Source organism: Tenrec ecaudatus, chromosome 14 (assembly GCF_050624435.1).
Source record: "Tenrec ecaudatus isolate mTenEca1 chromosome 14, mTenEca1.hap1, whole genome shotgun sequence".
NCBI lineage: Eukaryota > Metazoa > Chordata > Mammalia > Afrosoricida > Tenrecidae > Tenrec > Tenrec ecaudatus.
The window spans coordinates 98,773,867-98,795,837 of NC_134543.1; the positions used below are offsets into that span (position 1 = coordinate 98,773,867).

Consider the following 21,971-nt stretch of genomic DNA (forward strand, 5'->3'; position numbering starts at 1 on the left):
TATTATTTCCTTAAATTTCTGGGAAGAAAATAGGACAAAGGAACACAGTTTAGATCATCTCTGATGCAGGATGATGGGTACATTGCAGATTCTACTTGTTTATGTTTGAAATATTCTCTAATAAAAAGGTTAAGAAAAATACTTGCAGTCAAAAAAGCCTCACCTACCAGTTTGCAATGAGAGGGGCAAAGTAGAGAAACATAGACAGCTAGACTTGGACATTAACATACACACACTAGGATGCTTAGGTTGTGTGTCAACTTGGCACCCCTTGGGAACTTATGTGTGGAGTCCAGCCTCTCAAAGAGGACACTTCTACTGACATCTCCCTCGGGTTGCAGTCTATTTACAAGAGAAACTGTGGAGGACTGACCTCTCTCTCTTCCTGCTTGCTTGGATCCTGCATGTGGCTTCTGAGATTGGCTGCCCATGGGACCTGCCAGCCCTGCGATCCCAGCATCCTGTCATGTTTCTGTGACCTTCCAGCTTCTCACTTTACTTTCCTACTTCTTCCACTGCCCACTGTGTGAGTCTGGAGGGGTCTCCGGTTAGCGTCTGACCCATGAACTTGAATTGAACTGTGTTGGATTGATTCCTTGATTAAAGCTTTTTTGATATAAAGTTTTCAGATAGAGAGATATCGATATATGTCACTTGTTTTGCTTCTCTAGAAAACAGCCACACACACACACACTCCCCAAAGCCAAACTCACTACCATTGAGTCATTTCTAACTCTTAGCTACCCTGGAGGACACAGACATCTTTTCTTTGGGGTCGGGGGTCATTCCTAGATGAAATTTTAAAGAGGAGACATTTTCTTCCACATGTCTGCCTGCCCTTTCAGAAACCTCAACTTTCATGCCGTCTCCCTACTTCCTAATGTGCTTTTGGAAAACATTCTGACTCCCTCATGTGAGTCTCTCGGTGATCATAAATGAAAGTGTGTCTCTTCTTGAGGTTCATGTTTCTGCTTCATCTTCACCTGCGGACGGACGGAATAGCATTGCTATTACTTAAGGAATTTCCACCAGAGGGTATTTGGTAGGTATGGAAACCATTGTCTCCTGCACTTAGAATCACACCTATTGACAGTTTTCCCAGAAGCTACAAGGGCAGAGATTCTTCCCTCGCTCTAAGGTGCTGAGAAGCATACTATGTTTCTTAAGTAGCACTTGTCCAAGCTCCACCTCCTGAGTTCATAGTTGGGAAAGACCAGATCCTTGGTCATGGGACCAATGAGAATGTGCTGACTCTACAGCTCACTCTCTTGGCAGGCCTCTTGGCTAACTGTCTCCTGGTCTCTGAGAGAGGGTTGCCTCAAACCCAACTGCCATCAAATCGACTTTGGTGGTTCCCCCCAGCACTCCGTGTGCTCTGTGGGGCTTCCAATGGCGATCTTTTGCAAGTAGGTCACCAGGCCTTTCTCTTTCTAAGGCTGCTCCGGGTGAACTTGAATCTCAAATGTTTTGGTGATCAGCTGAGTCTGATCCTACAATGAAAAAGCTGCAACAGTTGCTTCCTGAGACTGTTAGAAGTGGACAGATGAGTGTCCTGTTACTGGTGGGCGGTGGCTCTTACTTTCAAGTCTCTCTTTGTCATGTTCACATCTTGGCTTCTGTGGACAATCCTGGGTCCCAAAAGGCAAAATGAGGGCAGATATCTGTTTCACCAGATGAAGGAAGTGCCAGAGCCCAATGTAGCCTGTCTGCAATAAGGGGTTGCTGCTGGTGGTCCTTCCTCTCACCTGTTTGCCTCCAAACCTGAGGTCCCTCTTACTGCCCTGGGATAGACCAGTGCTGCTGGCTATGGTTCCGCTCAGAAGACAGGAACTCCTGGGACAGCTGCTCCACATTAGACCAAATACATTTCCTGTTGATTTGATTAGTTTCCTACTAAGCAATGCATTTATAAAAAGAGGGAGCTTTTGCAGGCTTGTATTTGCACAGGGAGCCAACTTCCTCCAGAGTCTCTCTCTTTCACACATACACACACACACACACTTTCATCCACCCACAAAACCTCAGTCACATTTAGAGTTTGCACAAATGCACACCCTCCCTCATAATTCACAATGCTCCCCCGCTCACCCACCTACATACCTCTTCCATAAAGTTGCACCTGCTCCCAGACCCATAGAAGTACATTCCTATACTGTACCCAGAGTAAGGAGGGTAGGTGGTGAGAGTATGGCAAACACTCTCTGCAGGAGCTGGGAATGAAAGAACAGGACCCTACAGTGAAGATCCAGAACCCCCAGTCCCCCCACGCTCCAGGTTGATATCTTGAGTTGAGTGAAGTCAGAAGCAAGGGTGGAAGGGACAGGTGGTGGGATGCTCTAGAGGGGAGGGGACAGTGTTTCAGCCCTGAAGCTAGGGAGGCCGAGGGTGGGGGCGTATCCAGGATGTGAGTGGAGATTGTGGTGGGGCCCATAACATGTCCTAGAAGTCTAATTTGGATGGTGGCAAGGGTTCGTCCCTGGCCTGAGACTCCTTTTCTGAGCTCAGGAAACCATGCGGCGGGAATAAATAACAAGAGAAAGGAAGTTGAAGGAGTTGTTCTGGTGTCAGCCAGGAGCCAGGAGGAGGAGCCTCATTCTCCCTGGGATCTCAGAGTTCTCTCCCAAAGAGGAGAGAAGGGGAGGTGGTGTGGCAAAGGCCTTGAGAAGCGACCAGCGGCCTAACGCAGGGCTGCAGCAGCCACGTTGCCGCAGTAACTGAAGTTACAGCAACTTTGACCTCAGGCCCAGACTGTTGCCCTGTTGCAGCGCAGTTCAAACTCAGAAACGGTGCGTACCGTGCAGTGGCCAAGACAATTGGCGGAGCTAGCCACTAAAGGTCCCTGCCATTCTACTCCGACGGTACTTCTAGGGACCTTCCTCCTGCTGCCGCCTGGGGGCGCCCCCAGCTGGGTCTAAGGCTGCCACCAGCACTGCTGTTGTTATCATTAGTATAATTAATAAACAAGCACTGATGGGGCCAAGAGGAGGAAGAGGCAGGCCCCCGCTGCACAGATGGAGAATCCCTGGAAAGATCCAACGAGGCTATAGCAACAAAGGGGCTGAAGGGCTAGTCATCCCCTCTCGCGGGGGGTGGAGGGGGGTTCAGGGGCACAGGTACCCACAGGCAAAGGCAAGAGGCAGGAAGCCCTGGGTAGGCTGGGCTTGGAACCCGCATCTGCCTGACAGGATGTCCGTGGGCAGAGCCACCCTGTGATTACTAGTTGCAGGGCAGGCTAAGCTCCCAGCGCGGCACGTATTCATTCATTGCACGCATCTGCCTATGTGTTTACGGAGTGCCCACTGTAAGCAAAGTGACCTACTGACAACGGCTAATACTGTATTGGACAGAGTGAGGATCTACCCAGATGTCCATAGCATGTCCTGGGGGCATGGGGGCAGCCACAGGGGGCTCGATTAGGACAACTGGTAGATTCTCAAAAGATTCCGCCTGTGTAGTGTAAAGGGGGCTAATTCGATAAAACCCAGGGATTATGAAAGGTCTTGGAAATCTCAGGGCTTAAGTAGGCCCAAATTGGGGTAAGGGGTGGCGCGGATATTGGGAAAGGGAGGAGGATAGTGGAGATGAAGGAGTAGGAGATGGAGCACAAATCAGGGGATCTGGGGCGAGAGGCTCTGAAAGAGACTGGACAGGGCACTGAGAGGACCCTGTGTGGGTGGGGGTGGGTGGGAGTGGAGGGGTCCCAGCCATCCACAGCTGCGCCTCTGGTCGGGGGGGGGGGGGAGCTGGCGGTGCCCTGTCTGCCAGGGGCCGGCTCTGGAGTCTGGGATTCGAGTGTGGCTCGAAGCTGGGGTGCGGTGAAGGCATCCGGCAGGGCTTTGAGGGCCAAGGGTGCAGGGCAGGGTCGGATGCCAGCCGGGCCGGAGAGCACTCGGAGGGGCGTGGCTGCCCGCCCAGGGCGCCCAAGCTGGGACCCGGCCCGAGGGGCGGCCGCGGCGGGCGCCGGTCCCAGGGCGCGCTGGCCCAGGCCGGGCGGGCGCGGGCGCGGGCGCGGACTCGGGCGGGCGGGCCCGGGAGGAGGCGGCGGCGGCCGGGAGAACATGAATCAGCGGCGGCGGCGGGGACGGCGGCCCTGGAAGGAGCGCGGTGGCCCAGGAGCTACCTCCGGGACCCCGCGCGGCTGACGGCGGCGGGCGCGCGGAGCGGGCGCGGGGCTCGCAGGGGCCCGCCCCGGCGCCGCCTCCCCGGCGGCCCCCGCCCCCCGCCCGCCCCAGCCTCGCTCGCTCCCTCCTCCGTCCCCTCCCTGCCCGCTCGCTCGCTCGCTTGCTCGCGGGCCCGGCCCGGCATGGTGCGGCGTCGCGGCCGATGGCGCTGAGGCGGAGCATGGGGCGGCCGGGGCTCCCGCCACCGCTGCTGCTGCTGCTGGCGGGTCTGGCCGCCCTGCTGCTCCCGGAGCCCGCCGCCGCAGGTAGGGGCCGCCCGGGGCGCGGCGGGCGGCTGGGCGCCGCGGAGGGGCGCGGCCGGGGTCTCGGGGTCCAGGACCCGCCGCCGCGCCAGCCCCGGGCCTGCGCGGCCAGAGGTTGGGGCGGCGGAGCGGCCGCAGGAAGGCCGAGGCTTGGGGGCTGGGAAGGGGGCGCCGCGGCGTTTCGCCGCCGGATCTCGGCCCAGGGGCCCCCGCCCCCAACTTTCTCGCGGCCGAGGCTTTTCTGGCGGGGTGGAAGGGACAAGGAGTCGGGGCGCGGGCTGGGTGACCAGCTGGGGATTAGGGACTGGGTTTTCCCGCCTCGCTGTCCCTAGTTCTCGGTGTGCTACTCGCCCCACTCCTAGGAATGCCGTTCTGCCCGCCCTGCACGCAGAGGTCCCGGGAACTGGGGCCATGCACCCACGGGGTACCCAGGCACCCTTTGGGCACAGGCGTTTGGACAGTGCCCAGTTCGAAAATCCCAACTGGGCATACTCTAGTCCCTGTTCCCATCCAGGACTTCCTGGTGGCTGCAATGTTCGAGGGGAAGGCTGGATGGAACAAGGGCTTGGTCCCATAGAGCCTCCAGGCATACAGTCACTTACAGTACCCTACCCCAGCCTCTTTGCACACCCCACACATACATGTTGCCCCCCTAGACTGGACTGTTGGATGTGTATGCCCCCCCCTCCCCACACACACACACACACTTGTCCTGTGACTGATTCTGAGTGGCTGAAGGGAGACCAGAAGGCCTGGGCAGACACTGACCTGAGACTTTCTAAAGACAGCCTTTCCTCTCCTGAGAAGGAAAGGGGGAAAAGGGGAGAAGTATTTACACCTGCCAAAGATGTTTGTCGGAAGCCCAGAGAGTCCGGGAATTTGCCTGTAGCCACACGGCACAGGGCAGGCAGGACGGGATTGCAGCTCTGCGGATACTTTATTAGCCCGTCTTTGCCTGAAAACATGCCAGGAAGAGTGTGTGTGGTGTGGATGCAGAAAGTGGGGTTCTAGACCACCTCTGTGATCTTAGCTGGTGTGCTCAGGGCTCTGCCCCTCCTTTCTGCCTCCCACCTTCTCAGCTCCTGCCCCTGCACACAGTCAGGTATTAATAGAGCAGGCGGCTGCCAGGAAGGCGGCCATGTGGTTGATGTGACGTGGTTGTGCAGCCATATGTTCTCCACTTTGGGGGAGCACCCCCCTCCTTCCCTTCCTCAGCCTGCCTTCCTTTGGCAGGGAGGGGTGCAAGAGGGGGTGCCAGCAGCAGAGTGCGGGGTCTGGGCTGGCACCTGTAGGCTGAGAGCTGGCAGCCTGTTGCACAGGTTGGGTGCTGCAGTCATCCTCCGGGCAGTGCCCGCCCCCAACAGGGTGAGGACTCCTGTTTCTGCCTGGCTTCATGGCTGGGGCCAGTCCAGACTCCTGCAGCCTGGCTTTTGGTCCTTGGGACTAAACAGCTTCCTTTGTACGGGAGGGATGGGGGAGAGCCTGGCAGTGTGTGGAGACCTTCTCATGCTGCTTTTTCCTGTCAGCCCAAGACGAGACCTCCTCCCCTACACACACACACACTCCCATCAGGGGCTCCTCGGCCATACAGAAACTGTTGTGTAAGAGAGTGGCGTGTGTGTATCGGGAGACAGTGCCTCTCCCAAGCAGGCTGACACCTTCTCCTTCCACCACCACCCCCAGGCCTGAAGCTCCTGGGAGCCCCCGTGAAGCTGACAGTGTCCCAGGGACAGCCCGTGAAACTCAACTGCAGTGTGGAGGGCATGGAGGAACCCGAGATCCAGTGGGTGAAGGACGGGAATTTGGTCCAGAGTGTGGACCAGGTGTACATCCTAGTCAGCGAGCAGCATTGGATCAGCTTCCTCAGGTGCAGACCTGTGAGGGAAGGGGTGGGAAGCCAGCCTGGCAGGGGGGTGGGGTGGAGGCCCGGGGAAGGCTGTGTGCTCTTTCCTGGAACTTGGGAGCCGGGGGGCTGTGTTGATGTCCTGAGCTCTGTTTCTTTGCTGCTGTTGTTGATTTAATTCTGCAACCCGTGGAACCTTCCAGAAGTGGGGCCATGCTGAATCCATGCAGTCCATTCAGCAAAGCTGCCCTGCCCCCTTCCAGCCCCTTGATCCTGGGAGGTGAGCCTGGTGTCTCATTTCCACAGCCTGAAGTCAGTGGAGCGTTCGGATGCGGGCCAGTACTGGTGCCAGGTGGACGACGAGGGGCAAAGTATGACCTCCCAGCCAGTGTGGCTCACGGTAGAAGGTGAGCAGGCAGAGCCACCCGGGCAAGAGGACCTGGAGCAGGTGCAGCCTGCCCTTCCCACACCTGGCAAGGAGAGCTCATTAGAAACCAGGCTGCCCTACCTGGGGCTGGGCTGCAGTTGCTGGGGGCCTTGGGCCATCCCAGACCTCGATGGCCAACAACCCTCCACACTGCGGTGAAGTCTGGGCATGTGAAAGCTAAGGAGGCCATCAGGACTCACAGCCTGGAATGCACGCGCCTTTGTCTCTGCAACAAGCCCCAAGCACCCATGTGGCTCCCGTCCCTGTTCTGCCCAGTGGCTGGCCTGCCAGGCCGGCTGGGTAGGGGGAGGGCAGAAGGCTCAGCAGCTGTGGGAGCTGGAGGCTCAGTGCTGTTCAGCCTAGGAAAACAAAGTGACTAAGAAAGTAACAAAGGGGCCTGCCAACAGAACTCTGCTCCAGCTCCCGCCCACTCCCCCTTCCCGCTGGCCCCTCCCCCTGCTTTCTGCTCCCCACCCCCAGTCTCCTCCCTTCCTCAGAGAAGGGCTCTGTCAGAGCAGGTCTGGAAAGGGAGTGTGGGAGTGGTAAGCCGAATCTGTCACACCTAAGGTTGGCTGAAGAAAAGGCTCCTCCTCCCCAGAAAACTAGATGGCTAGGCTGCCCTTGGGGACCTTCTGCATAGTGGGGTTTCTAATGGGATCCAATTTGTGATTTGGGCAATCCGGAGCTAGAAGGTGGCAAGCTTAACTCTCTGATCCCCCCTCCCGCCAGGTGTGCCGTTTTTCACTGTGGAGCCAGAAGATCTGGCTGTGCCACCCAATGCCTCTTTCCAACTGTCATGTGCAGCCATGGGGCCCCCGGAACCTGTTACCATCATCTGGTGGCAAGGAGGCACGAAAGTTGGGAGGCCCATGCCCTCCCCTTCCCTTTTGAATGTAGCAGGTGAGCAGCCTCAGGAAGGGGTTTTGACCAGTTCATGAGCTGGGGCCTGGGGACAGGGAGTGTAGGGAGTTTGGGGACCACCAAGTTTGCTGTTGGGAGTGCCCAGGGGCCTGGCCACAGGAGCTGCACCATTCCTGAGCTCCTAGGTGAGGTGTGGCCTGCTGGCAGGGTAGGCTGATAGCTTCTGCTGTGTGGTGGGACCAACCTCCCTCCTTAGAAACACTCCAGGCTTTGCAGGCTGACCCCACCCCTCCCAGGGAAGAAGCCACCATATAGCAGCCCACTCGGAAACTCCGAGGAGAATCTGACAGAAGCTTGGAAGAGCAGACTCAGGCCAGCACAGAGACCCAGGTTCCTCCTCTAATACCCTTTCCCCAGAAATCTCCAGCCGATTTCCCAAACCTGCCCATACTACTCACACACCCCTGAGCCCACGAGACTTGGGCAGACTTGTGAGGTTCACCTACCCGTGAAATAGAGTTCATGGCTCCAAGCTTGAACAAGGCAGGAAAGATAAGCATTTGGACTTAGCTCCTGAGCTAGAAGGCTGGGGAGAAGAAGCTCAGATCTGTCAAGTTCCCCCACCCTTGGAAAGAAGCAGACCCTGGGCTGAGGGGGCAGGTTTTGTCGGAGGAAGCACTGGATGGGAACAGATTGGAGAGGAGGTGGGGTTGCCTTCAGTTTCCTCCAGATGTGCGTGGTTGGGACCCTCCAGCAGGCAGGCAGCCCGCCTGATAATAAGCACTCACTGAACTCCTGCTCCACAATCCACACTGAGCTAGGCACCCCGGGGAAGCTGGGGGAAGACAAAGGAAATGGAAACCATTGTCTACACCCCTCCCCCGCCCCCAAGAAATTGAGGATAACTGGGGAGAGGAGACCAGTTTCTGGAGCTGAGTGCTAGCAAATTCTCCTGCAAAGCAAGGGAGATGAGGGCGCTGTGGCCAGTGGCAGGAAAGGCCAGGCACAGTACCCTCTGGTGCAGTGGGCGGACTGGCGTAGCCATCCCCCAAGGACTTGTCTGCACTGTGCATGCACCATGTCCCCCAAGTCTCACCAGGCCTCCTTCCATTTGAGAGATGAGGAAACCAAATTCCAACCCCGAGATTTCTATCAGGCCCATTATACTCTTCAAAACAAACACACAAAAAACAAACCCCCCAAACCCACTGCCATCAATTTGATTCCAACTCGAAGCGACCCTGTAGGACAGGGTGGGAGGACCCCTGTTTTCAATCTCTGCAGCTATGAATATTGATAAGCGCAGAATGGCGCCTCAGTTTTCTCTAGAGGAGCATAGCTCAGGTCCAGGGGCCTCCAGGAGCAAACCTGAGTAACCCTCTCCACCAGCCCAGCCTGAGGGGTGGGGGTGGGGGGAAGGGCTGCCCAGGAGGTGCTGACAGAGGTTTTCTGGCACTAGGGGTGACCCAGAGCACTGTATTCTCCTGCGAAGCTCACAACCTAAAAGGCCTGGCCTCCTCTCGCCCAGCCACTGTTCATCTTCAAGGTAGGAGGGCGAGAGTGGGGTGGGGGTGGGGGTAGGGAGGTGTCCACCCAGCTGTCCAGCAGTAGGTGGGTGGAGAACTTGGAATTGCATGATGTCCAGCCCCCCTGGGTCCTACTGGATCCTGGGCTGAGGGGCTAATTGGCATGTCTCCCATCCCTGGTAGGAGCACCTGAGACCCTGCCAGGCTGAGATGAGAATAGAAACCTGACGTCACAGCAGATTTCCCATCACGAAGCAGAATCCTTGGGAGGGAGGGAGGGAGGGAGGGAAAGAGGGAGCCAGCCAGCCAGCAGGAGCTGGTCAAGGTTTCTGCCTAACTGTTCCTGGCTACCCCCTGTGGAGGCAGTGGGGGTGGGGAGAAAAGGGGGCCCCTGAAGGCCTGGTGTGCACAGCGGGAGGGAGGAAGGGAGGGAGGGAGGGCGAGGGCCCAGTGTGGGAGGAGCTGGCCAAGGCTTTTCAGGGAACTTAACTGGTCTCCTAAGCCTGAGGTCTGCCCTCACTGTCTTACCCTTTTCCTTAGTCTGGCAGGGCCTCCGGCTGGGGGAGGGTGGCTTTTCTCCCCAGCCTCGTGCAGGTGTGGACAGCTGCTTGGCTTGTGTGCATCTCGGGTCCTGCATGCTCAGTAACCATATTTAGGTTGGGATGCCCTGCAGCCCAGATAGGGACTCCAGCCCTAACCCCCACACCTCCCACGTAGCTGCGTCCTCTCCTGTCCTTACTGGGCACTTGGAGTCTCCAGGGCACTCACTCTAGATCCTCACCCTCAGAGCTGCCTGCAGCCCCTTCCAACATCACGGTGACCAAGCTCTCCAGTCACAATGCTAGCGTCGACTGGACGCCTGGTGCCGATGGCCGAGCCCGACTCCAGTCCTGCACAGTCCAGGTGAGCCCTCCTGGCCTAGTCACGTTTGATTGATGGTCTGTGTGGCCAGTGGACTCCCAGGTAGCCTGGACCAGCTTGGGGCTGGGGCAGGGAGGTCTCCAGCTCTGTTCAGGAGTTGCATCTCACTCCGTCTTATCCCATGGTGCTCCGCTAACCAAGTGGTCCTGGATGTAGGCTTGAACTCCTGCATTCTTCACGCTGGAAGACGCCCACGGGGGTCCCAGGAAGAACTTTGGTTTCTCTGCTGCCTACACTCTCCTGCCCTGCCCAACCTCTATACATCAAAGAGGAGCAGAAGGGAGTGCAAGTCTCAGAGGAGAACGGGGAGCTGGGGAAGGGGACCCTAGACTCAATGCCAGTTTGCTCTTTTCACCTGTTGACTCAGAATGGTTTAGTGAGCACCTTTGCGAACTGTTCCAGGCAGTTCTGCCATTAGAACTGGGTAAGAGGAGCCCTTCCACCAGTTAGAGGACCCGCTTCTGATCTTCCCTTTGACAGTAAGGTGTCCATAGGGCAAGGGGGTGTGCCCATCAGGTGCCAAGCACCCCTCACCCCCACTCCTTACGCCAGGGACCCAGGTTCTCTTGTCCTGGGTTTTCTTTCAGGGCTTCTGTGACTCCAACCCCCCACCCCCTAGCCCCAACCCTGGGGTTCAGCTTCCCAAGAAGCTCCAGGAGCAGCCCTTTGTTGGGTGTTAGGAACAGGACTTAGGTATGCAGATGCTTTGTCCACACCTGAGCAACTGCTGGTCCTCTATGGCAGCCTAGTTCTTGTGCCATCACACTCTGCTGCCTGGAGTTACAAATGCAACCCGGGTCCCCAGATTGTCCTGAGGGCTCCTTGGTGGAGAATTCGATCAGAAAGCATGGTTAGCTGGTGTCCAGTAGTCCTGGGATGGTAGAGATGGTCATGCGTATGACTGCTCACTCCAAGGTTGGAGAATATCGCCCATCGGGAGGTACTGCAGAAGAAAGGCCTGGTGATATGCTTCTGATAAACCAGCCATGGGAAACCTTGTGGAGCACAGTTCTACCCTGACACACCTGGGTTTGCCACGACCCAAAGTCAACTCCTGTAACTGGCAGCTAAATAAGAGTCTATAACTAGCCACGTGGTCCTTGGGGCCTGCCTTTGTACTCTTGCCTGAGGCCACCAAAATGTAAGTAAAGGGGAGTATGGGTCTAGTCATCAGGATGTGAAAGCGAGTGAGAGACTTTCTCTGCCCTTAAGAAGCTCTGAGACTCCAGAAGGAATGGCATGTAAAAATTAAGGGGGGGGGGGGCGCACTCTCCCAGAGTTCAAGCACCCAGTACAAAGGGCCATGTTTTCTTGAGAAGCTGAGAAAGGCCTTCTCCGAGAGTGTGATGTTTGAACTCAGTCTTAAAGGATGAGTAGGATTTTGCTAGGAAAAGCAGGTCCTGCTGAGCCACATGGCGCCCTGGTGGTGTCATGGTTAAACATCGGGCTGCAGCGGTTCAAAGCCACCCGTCTAACTCCTCGGGAGAAAGACTGGACTTTCTACTCTCGAGGGTTACAGTTAGTTTTGGGACGCCGTGAGTTCAAGCAAAGGGACATGACTTGCAAAGCAGTGGCCACGTGGAGTCCTGCATGCAACTAGAGCCAGGCTGGAGAGGAGGCGAGGGTGAGAGGGAGCAAGCTGGTGTTTGTTGTGTTTTAGGGTACAATGCCCCCCCCCATCTCAAGTATAGTTTAGGGAAAACTTATAATTTACTACGTCTTAGACAGGACAGAGACCAGGACAAAGGCAGGTCCTATGGTGTCCAAGGGTTTGCTGAGTTACAGAGACTCAAGGACTGTGGGCAGAGAATGCAACAGAGTCGCGGGTTCGACTACAGAAGCGGGGACAGGACCATGATAAATCCTGTTAAGCCGAAGTTTGGTCCTGGGCCATCTGTCCACAGCCAAGGCAGTCAGGATATGGCTTATGGTTAAGTGATGTCAGTCTTGGTCAAGGACACACCCAGGCAGGAGACTTCCCCGCCTTGGAGGTAATCCACTTTCTAATGCACTCTGCCTGAGGGCATGACTGCTTCCATTCTTGGTAAATGGCCTGGGGGAGTTCAAGGGAGGCTTAATCCATGTGGGGACTCTGCACAAGGATTTGGGGTTTTTCACTCCGATTAGTGCCTTTTGTAAACTAGGTCCGCAGAATTTAAGCTGGAATGTGGTTGGTTGTTAGGCTTCGTAGTTGTGTCTCAGAACCACTGCCGCATCCTGTCCCATCTCTCCAATCCTTGCTACCTTTGAGCCCATTGTTGGAGCTGTGGTGTCAGCTCATCTTGTTGAGGGCTTCCTGTTTTCTGCTGACCCTCTACCAAGATGGAGACGGCTACCAGATGTGGGAAGTCTCGCCGTCCTTACTTCTAAGGAACATGCTGGCTGTACTTCTTCCAAGACAAGCTAGTTTGTTTCAGGTCGTGCGTCTTATGTTGAATGTTCTTCACCGACCAGTCCGTCCAAAGGCACCGAGTGAATAAAATTCTCCCGAGCTTTTTATCTACGTCATGATGACGTTTATCATCGGTCCTGTGGAAGGAATGTTGTTTTCTTTAGGTTGAGGTATTATCTCTACCGAAGGTTAAGCTGTAGAATTTGATGGGCTTAGTACGCGCTTCAGGAGTTATCGAAGATTGTTAATGAGTCCTCCTGGAATGCCACAGTTAATGCCGAGGGACCCTGTAATCCAGAGGATCTTCCCCCCCTGAGACTCAGGAGCAGCACTCTGCGCGCACACACACACGCCCATCCCATCTTGTATGTCGTCTCAGACCTTCCCCCACGTGGCTCTTTAATGTTTTTCTGTAGGTGATGCAGGCCCCAGGAGGCCGGGAGGTTCTGGCTGTCGTGGTGCCTGTGCCACCTTATACCTGCCTGCTCCGGGATCTGGCTCCTGCCACCAACTACAGCCTCAGGGTGCGCTGTGCCAATGCCTTGGGGCCTTCTCCTTATGCTGACTGGGTCCCTTTTCGGACAATGGGTACAGGTAAGGGACTTACAGGGCAGGAGGGAGGGTGGTGGTGTTGATGTTGGCCTTCAGTTCTGGGTCAAGTCTATGGGAAAGGGGCTGCCTTCTGCATCATTCAGCACAGGTTAACCGCACACCTGCTGCAGACCCAGTGGACGCGGGAAACCCACTCCTCCCATCCACTGTCCTTTTAGTGGGTAGAACAGACGAAAAACCAATGAGGGCAGATCAGAGGGTGTGGGGATAAAGGACACCCCAGGGTGCTCAAGGAAAACCTCGCCAGGAGCCCTGAGGTCCCCAGGGCTGTGAGCCAGTGTCGGGACCCTCAGGTAGGAACTTGCTTGGTGTCCTGTGGCCACTGGGAGGAGGAGCCTGATGTGGCCTCCTTGTGTGAGAGGGGCTGGATGAGGGAATGAGGCAGTAACCATGGCGATGAAGAGCAACACTGCTGAGCTGAGGTGCTGCTGGTCCTGCCCGTTGCTTCCCCCTCCTCCCCAGCACAGTGAGTAGTGCAGTCAGAGTGGGGAGAAGTTTGATTCTTGGGAGCTGGTTCCAAGGCCCGGATGGGATCACAGTGGTGGAAAGAACAGGTGTCTTAGCCACTTTCTCTCTTTGAATGCAGCCCCAGCCAGCGCTCCCCAAAACCTCCATGCCTTCCGAACAGACTCAGGCCTCATCCTGGAGTGGGACGAAGTGATCCCAGAAGTCCCTGTGGAAGATCCCCTGGGGCCCTATAAATTGTCCTGGGTTCAAGACAACGAAACCCAGGTAAGGGGCTCTGGAAGCGTCCACACTCCAGCAGAGCTGCAGAATGACCCTCCTTGCATCCCAGCAGCAAAGCCTGGGCTCCCCCATCCTGGACTCCTTATTGGGTCACAACTCGAGTTAGGGTTGAGTCCTGTAGCCACTTTGTATGTCAAGCAGGAAGTACATTCCTGCACCAATGGGGGAGGGCACAGATAAGGCTTTCTTCTCCTGCCTGGCTCTGCCCTCCCCATCTCTGCATTCCTGGGAGCTTTGTTTATCTCAGTAGAGCTCTCTGCAGCTGGGGCAGGAATGTGATGAGTCCCTGCAGCTTGTGTTCCTGTGGTCCTTGAACCCACAACTCTGTACTCCTAAGCAGGACCCAGCTTGAGGCCTTGCCCTGAGGCTCACTGTTGGGTGGGCTTTTTCTGGCTACAGAATGAGCTGACGGTGGAGGGGACCAGTGTCAACTTGACGGGCTGGGACCCCCAGAAGGACCTGACGGTACGCGTGTGTGTGACCAACGCCCTGGGCTGCGGGCCCTGGAGCCAGCCCCTGGTGGTCTCTTCTCACGACCATGCAGGTGAGGCCCAGAGGGAGAGGGAGAGCAGTGGGAGGGAGGGGCTGGCAAGACTTGCCCCCCTAATCGGCCCACAGGGATGATGATTAAACTAGCCATTCCATGCCTCCCCAGCCCCCGCCCCCGCCGCGCCCTCCCACCCAGAAGGAGCAGGGAACCGCTGGTCATGCTGTGGGACCACGGTAGCCTGGGCCTGTTGACAGTGCAGACACCAGTCTCTCCTGGGTCATCCTTTGGAGCTTCTCTTTTCTTCTCAGGGACCTTGGTTGACTTAGAGGAGCCAGATGGCTTGACCACACCACATGGCCATCCTCGGAAAGTCTGAGGGTTGACTCCTTGGGGTCAACTTAGCTCAGGCTGCTGCTCTTCCCTCCTCAGGCCAGCAGGGCCCTCCGCACAGCCGGACATCGTGGGTGCCCGTGGTCCTGGGTGTGCTGACAGCCCTGGTGACAGCTGCTGCCCTGGCCCTTATCTTGCTTCGAAAGAGGCGGAAGGAGACCCGGTTTGGGTAAGGAGAGGCAGCAGAGGGGGAGGTGGGCCTAGGCTGAGGGCTTCGGCGCTGATACCAGGTCCTCCGTCTCCCTTACAGGCAAGCGTTTGACAGCGTTATGGCCCGCGGGGAGCCTGCGGTTCACTTCCGGGCAGCCCGGTCCTTCAATCGGGAAAGGCCTGAGCGCATCGAAGCCACACGTGAGTGGCAGGGTATCGTGGGAGGAAAAACAGCTAAATGTGGCCACTGTGTCTGAACCTTTGATGAGACCCAGACACACAAACCTACCCCCGTGCAGGGTTCTGCTCTGAGGGTGGAGTCTGGGATGTAGGAGGTCAGCTGGGTCTGGGGGTTCGCCACTGAGGGCCACTGCCCGTTTTGACCGACTCCCCTCTTCCCAGTGGACAGCTTGGGTATCAGCGACGAGCTCAAGGACAAACTGGAAGACGTGCTTATTCCAGAGCAGCAGTTTACGCTGGGCCGGATGTTAGGCAAAGGTGCGTGGGGACTGTGCGGGCTTGGCAAGTCTGCTGTGTCTGAGCGTGTGGTTCTTCCAGTCTCTTTGAGGGTGTGGATTCGGGTGAGTTGCTGTACCCAGAATGCACTGGTAGACATCCCCTCTCCCCCCGAGTTTGGGGGAGATGAAGAAGACTGAGGAGCCACTCCCGGCATGCTCTGCTTTGGCTGTGGGTAAAGTGGGACGGTCCTCCAGTGGCACTCATGGAAGGCCACCTGGAAGGAAACAAGGTGGGGCCCGGAGACCGAGGGGATTCCCTGTCATTTGGCTCTGTCCCCAGGAGAGTTTGGCTCTGTGCGGGAGGCCCAGCTGAAGCAAGAGGATGGCTCCTTTGTGAAAGTGGCCGTGAAGATGCTGAAAGGTGGGTGGAGAGCAGTCGGCTGGGATGAGGGCGTCACCTGGGGAGGGCGAAGAAGCGCTGACCCAGAAGCCAGCTGCTTGTTAGTCAGCACTGACCAGGCTGCTGGTGGTACCACCACGTGAAGACCTCACTTACGTCTGCCGGTGCCCCAGCCTCTCTTCTCTGCCCGCCGTGGCCACAGTGCTCTGACGCTCTCCCGTGACTAAGGCTCCGCCTGAGTGAGCTGTGGGCTCTCTGAGCTCAAGGTGCAACAGGTGAACATAATGTCGGCCAGCCGCTGTCCCCCGGAGGTTTGCCATGGCCGGAATGTCTCATGGCCGAGGTGCCCATCATGAGGAGGAGGTTTAAGGGTCTCGGGGGGTCTCACCTCTTTCTCTCCCACTCTCTCTGTGGTCTCAGCGGACATCATCGCCTCCAGCGACATTGAAGAGTTCCTCAGGGAAGCAGCTTGCATGAAGGAGTTTGACCATCCACATGTGGCAAAGCTTGTTGGTGAGCCCCTTTCTGGGGGACAGCAGATACAGGATCAGCACCCACAAGAGGGAGGGCAGTTTAGGTGTCAGCAGGGACCCACCTGGTGAGTGAACAGATGGAAGCTGAAGAGATCAGGAGAAGCCCAGCAGACACTCACCTAGGTTTCAGATGAGGCAAAGGCCTGCGTGGTGCCTGCCCCCTGCTTCTCTTGGAGGAGGGGTCAGGGAAGATGTGTGTGTGTGTGTGTGTGTGTGTGTGTGTGAATTTACCATTTACCAGGGTAGCCCCAAGCCACCAGTGGCACAGTCAGGGGAGAGCCAGGCCTGGAGGTGGGACGGAGCTGGTGGGAGGGGATGAGCCATCCCCTGGCCAGTTCTGAACTCTCCCTGGCCCTAGGGGTGAGCCTCCGGAGCAGGGCCAAGGGCCGTCTCCCCATCCCCATGGTTATCCTGCCCTTCATGAAGCACGGGGACCTGCATGCCTTCTTGCTTGCCTCCCGGATTGGGGAGAACCCCTTTGTGAGTACTTGGGTAGAAGTGGCCAAGGGAACATGGCTGGGAAAGTAGGTCCTAGAAAGGACTATGGGTGACTTGGAGGGAGGGCAGATGATGGAGCTGGGCGGGAGCAGGCGGCTTCTGTGTGGGACTTCTTTTCTGCTATGCCCTCGTGAGGTCCCCCTGGCCTTCTCGGCTGGGCCAGAGCTGCTCCTGGGCGCAGAGAGCCCTGGAGACTCGACGGAGGGGTTGTCTTGGCTCTTGAGCTCTGGATCACTCACAAAGCTTCCTGCCCTTGGGAACCCTACTCCTTCCCCTTCCTTTTAGTTACCCTAGGAAGCCCTATTCATCTTGTTACGGCTGGGTAGGCAGGTCCAGCCTGAGCTTGTCTGTCTTTCCCCCAGAACCTGCCCCTCCAGACGCTGGTCCGGTTCATGGTGGACATTGCCTGTGGCATGGAGTACCTGAGCTCCCGGAGCTTCATCCATCGGGACCTCGCTGCACGGAATTGCATGTATGTGAATCCTAGAGAGCTGCAGTGTGGGAGGGGCTCGCTTATGGTCAGCTCCTGCCTGGGACTGGGTCTGGTATAGACGGAGATATCTTTGGAGGAGGGGACCCCAGCTCTGGGATGGCCGTGGCATGGAGAGAAGCTGACCACTTCTTGCAACGCCCCTCCCAGGCTGGCAGAAGACATGACCGTGTGCGTGGCGGACTTTGGGCTCTCCCGCAAGATCTACAGCGGGGACTACTACCGTCAGGGCTGTGCGTCCAAATTGCCCGTCAAGTGGCTGGCCCTGGAGAGCCTGGCTGACAACCTGTACACCGTGCACAGTGATGTGGTGAGCGGAGGGACGGGGAGACTCTGGGGCCTCTGGCGCCTGACCAGGTCTGTTCTTGGCTTTGCCCACCAAGTTCTGCGGCCCCCGAGCCCCGAGCAGTGCTTGCCTCAGCAGAGCCCTGGTTCTGCTGCGTCAAGGAAGCTTCATGACATACCTCCACCTGTGATTGTATCCCAGTGGTCCTTCGGAGTGACCATGTGGGAGATCATGACTCGTGGGCAGACGCCATACGCCGGCATCGAGAATGCTGAGATTTACAACTACCTCATCAGCGGAAACCGCCTGAAACAGCCCCCGGAGTGCCAGGAGGACATGTGAGTGCCAGCACGGGGCTCTTGGGAGGAAAGGGGCTCCGGCTGGTGGCCCAGTGGGAGCTCAGAGCCACACTTGGACTTCCTTCTCTGTTCATCTACTACTCGGGCGGGATTTCCTCCGACTTGGAGGGAGGCCCGGCCCCTCCACACTGTGTACTAGCCCCTGTTTGTCAGTTTCTTCCAGTTTCCAGGAAGAGCCAGGAACCCCAAGGGCAGGACACACAGGGCTGGGCAGGAACGTGGGTTTCCCCGTCACCTTCTGTCCACCCCCACCTCCTTCCTTAGATCCCCTGTTAGTGTAACACACACACACACACACACACACACACACACACACCCCTCCCCCCCTCCACCAAAAGAGCCCTCAGGGCACAGTGGGTGAAACATTGGACGGTGAACTGAGAGGTGGGCAGTTCAAATCCACCAGCTGCTCTGATGGGGAAAGTGGAGGCTGTCTGCGTTGGTAAAGAGTTATAGCCTGGGAAGCCTCCTAGAGCCGTTCCACTCTGCCGCAATGAATCAGAATCAACTCGAAGGCAGTGAGCCGAGTTGGAATGGATCCGCCGGCAGTAAGTGTGGATTTAGCTTGAATCCGAAACAACCTCCAGGACTCAGCTGGCTTCCAAGGCAGTGAGAACCAGCCTTGTGGGGCCTGCGCGAAAGCTCCATCAGTGCTGCTCTCTCCTCTCCCTGCTTGGCAGGAAGGGCCTGGGAGTGGAGCCTGCAGGAGACCTCCGACAGGACACTCCGATCCCAGGGGAGATAAGGGAGCTGCTTCTCTCCTTTCTGGAAGCCTGACATCCTCCGCCATGTGGAGATGCAGGCAAGCCCTTAAGGCAAGGTCACCAGGCCTCTGTGACAAGGTGACCATAAGCAAGACTCCCATGAGTTGGGTACTTCACAGGCACGATTACTGCAGGTAATCCTCAGGTCACCCAAGGAGGAACGCTTTTGTTATGCCCATTGTGTAGATGAGGAGAAGGATTAAATAGGTTAGGTAACACAGTCAAGGTCCGACAGCTATCAGGTGGGCGAGTGGAGATCACGGCCTAGCTCCCCGTGACTCCATTCAGTGTGTGCTCTTAGCCACATGCCACTGTGTCCGCATCCCCATTCCCTCACCCTGACCGAGCCAGGGTCCCCCTGGGGCCCCAGAGGACCTTCTCATTAGCACAAGGAGGGCATCTGCTCCCCGAAAGGTAGAGGGCAGGCAGGCGGACTCTCCACTGAATGGTGAGGTTATCCTGCTGTAGGGAAGTGGCTTTGAAACACTTTGAGCCCAGGCTGTGGTGACTCACCAGTACCTGTTAAGGAACCAGGTCCCACCCTTACGATTCTTCAGCAGAGCATGAGTGGCATAGGGACAGGACTTTCTGTAGCTGCAGTGTGGCTGGGCCCTCATTGGGAGCTGCAGAGGCTCTGCTGGGCAGTGGGGACCAAGCCTTAATTCAGCCTCCCGGGCTGGAGGCGATGCTGCCAACGGAGAGTGGACAGGAGCCAGTTGGCTCCTAGCACAGCCTTGAGAATGTGTCCCAGCTGGGCCATAGGCTTGTGGCCGAGGACCATTCCCACGGCTCACTCGCTGTCTGGCACGGCTCCCCATCACTGGGGGGGCCCTGCCAGGAGAGCTGGTGTGTGGTGGTGCCTGGGGCTTTTGTCATACAAAGGAGGGCACAGGCAAGGGACTAGGGTATTTTCTCTGTCTGCACATGACCTCAGCCCCTCCTCAACAGTGGGTTTTGTTCCTTGGCCTGGGGCAGTCCCCAAGAACAGAGCCGGGCTTGGGGACATCTGGGAAGACCCTTCAAATTGTAAATAAAAAACACCTTCGTGCCATGGGAAAGCACTGGAAACATCTCCCAGATTCTCGAAGGGGTTTCCAGCCATGGAGGATTAAAGACTGCTTTGTTGGATCTGCCTGGTGGGGACTTGGAGCACAGGGGGGTTGCCTGAAGCTCTCCACCCCACTGAAAGCATCCCAACTGCAGATTGTGTATTGCAAGGGAAACACCTTCCCGAGCACCTGTTCCAGGGGCAGCAGAGCACCTACCTGGCTTCAGAAAGTTTATCTTTTTCTACTTCCCTTGGTCCAAGGAGCCCGGGGTGGGAATGGGGTGCAATCCTTAGGGGTTGAGCTGCCGGTGGCAGCAAGGTCAGCGGTTTGAAACCACCAGCCGTTCCGCTGGAGCAAGATGAGGCTTTCTACTCCTATAAAGAGTTCATGTTTCGGAAGCTCACAGGGGCAGTTGTTCTACATACAAGGTTGCTATGAGTCAGAATTGACTCAATGGCAGAGTTTGGATTTTTGACCCTTCGACAAATTTCTTAACCTCTTCTGTGCTTCAATGTCCTCATCTGAAAAACAAGGATAAACAAATGATTTAATAAATGTAAAACTCCCAGGAGCGCGCCTGACACCTCATCGCCAGCCCCGTAAGTGAAGGCATGGAATAAAAGTGCACGTGGTGGCGGGGCTTCTGCGTGAGGGAGGAGCCTTCTTCTCTCTCCTGGGTGTTCAGTCCCTGCCTTCCCCGCTGCTGCAGGTATGAGCTCATGTACCAGTGCTGGAACGCAGACCCCAAGCAGCGCCCGAGCTTCACGTGCCTGCGAATGGAACTGGAGAACATCCTGGGCCACCTGTCCGTACTGTCCACCAGCCAGGACCCCCTGTACATCAACATGGAGAAAGCCCAGGAGCCTGCTGAGGGAGGTGGCCTGGGCCTGCCTGGCAGGGAGCAAGCCCCCGAGGGCGCTGGGGATGACAGTGGTTTGAGAGCAGTAGGGGGTACCCCCAGTGACTATCGGTACATCCTTAGCCCCAGTGCGCTGGCTGAGCGGCCTGGATCGGAGGAGCAGCAGCCGGAGAGCCCCCTCAGCGAGGGCCAGAGGTTGTTGCTGCTGCAGCAGGGGCTACTACCCCACAGTAGCTGTTAGCCCAGGCAGAGGGTACCTGGGGCTGCGTCCTCCAGCGCTGCTGGCTGACTATGCCCCAACTGACCCCAGCCCAGCCGCCCAGCATCGAGGCTCCTGTGGTAGCCCTCCCAAGCTGGGCTGGGATGCCTGATCTCGCCGAATCGCCCAATCCCAGTTCTTCCTGCAGCCACTCTGGCCAGCCTGGCATCAGTTCAGGCCTTGGCTGGGTAGAGAGGGGCTCTCCCGGCCTGGTTGTCTGAACCCAGGCAGCTGGCCAGAGGGGTGGCGGTGGTTATGTTTCCATGGATACCATGGGTGAGGAGGGGTGTGGGGGAGGGGAGGTCCAGCTCTGTGGGCCCCTCCCCTCCTGGCTGAGCTATCCCTGCTGCTTCAGTGCATGCTTTGAGCCATCCCCAGCCTGGGGACCCAGCCCAGCCCAAGTTTGCCCCTCTGAGTCACAAGAAAAGCCCTTGTGTTATCTTGCTCTGGGTGAGAGTCAGTAAAGGGTAGCCACAGGCGAAATCCTAGCCCCAGGACACTCAGGTCTGAATTGGTTGTCATCACCTTCCTGCTTCCCCACCCTGCGGAGGCCAGGAGAAGAGGGTGCCACGTCCCTTGTCCCAGCTGCTGACAGGCCACGCCAACCAACCAGGCCATGCGCAGCCAGGCCCAGCAAGAAGGGGTGCTATGGGGCTTGCCCAGGAAGGAGTGAGGCCACAGAGGAGTCCGGGAGCCCCCTCCTTGCCTCCACAGTCTGTGAGCATGCTACCAAATCCCCATCTCCCAAGACTAACCAAGGCAGCTGTGTTGGAGCCCAGCCCACCCATGCGGTCCAGCTTTCCCTCAGACTGGACACCCTCTTCTCCCAAGTCTCCTGGGGGGAGATGGGCATGGTGGCTGGTGTGTGGGGAGGGGTATGGCCGAGGGGGTGGGCCCGGCCCTCAGCCCTGGCTGGGTAGGGCAGCCTAGGGGAGTGCATGGGGCGTGTCCTTGTTAGGGACATTTCAAAGCTGTTAGATGCTGTTTAAAAACAGAAATAAAATGGGAAACTAAAGACTCAAGTTTAGTCTTTTAAAGGTGTGCTTTTTTTCCCTCCCTAGATCACAGAAATCAAGTCTTTCTGTACAGAGACAAGTCTGGGGCGACATATGCCCGAATGTTCAGACCTACTATCTGTATAGGAGGTGATGAAGGGGGTTTGCATTTCTTCGTGCTTTCCAAATTTCCTGAGCTGAGCACAAAATGCTTCGGTAACTATAGAAGACCCCCCCAT

The 21,971-nt window shown here is 57.1% G+C and overlaps 1 protein-coding gene across 1 annotated transcript; it reads left to right on the forward strand.

The window, feature by feature from the left end:
* Positions 1-4,240: 4,240 nt before the first annotated feature.
* Positions 4,241-21,758, forward strand: TYRO3 (TYRO3 protein tyrosine kinase). The gene is made up of 19 exons (XM_075531082.1): positions 4,241-4,426; positions 6,107-6,290; positions 6,573-6,673; positions 7,423-7,593; positions 9,014-9,100; positions 9,868-9,983; positions 12,810-12,987; positions 13,592-13,737; positions 14,152-14,296; positions 14,672-14,801; positions 14,883-14,983; positions 15,185-15,280; positions 15,581-15,661; positions 16,061-16,153; positions 16,532-16,653; positions 17,034-17,143; positions 17,312-17,471; positions 17,649-17,785; positions 20,329-21,758. The coding sequence occupies exons 1-19, from the start codon at positions 4,324-4,326 to the stop codon at positions 20,717-20,719; spliced, it is 2,652 nt and encodes an 883-aa protein (XP_075387197.1). The 5' UTR covers positions 4,241-4,323; the 3' UTR covers positions 20,720-21,758.
* The last annotated feature ends 213 nt before the right edge of the window (positions 21,759-21,971 follow it).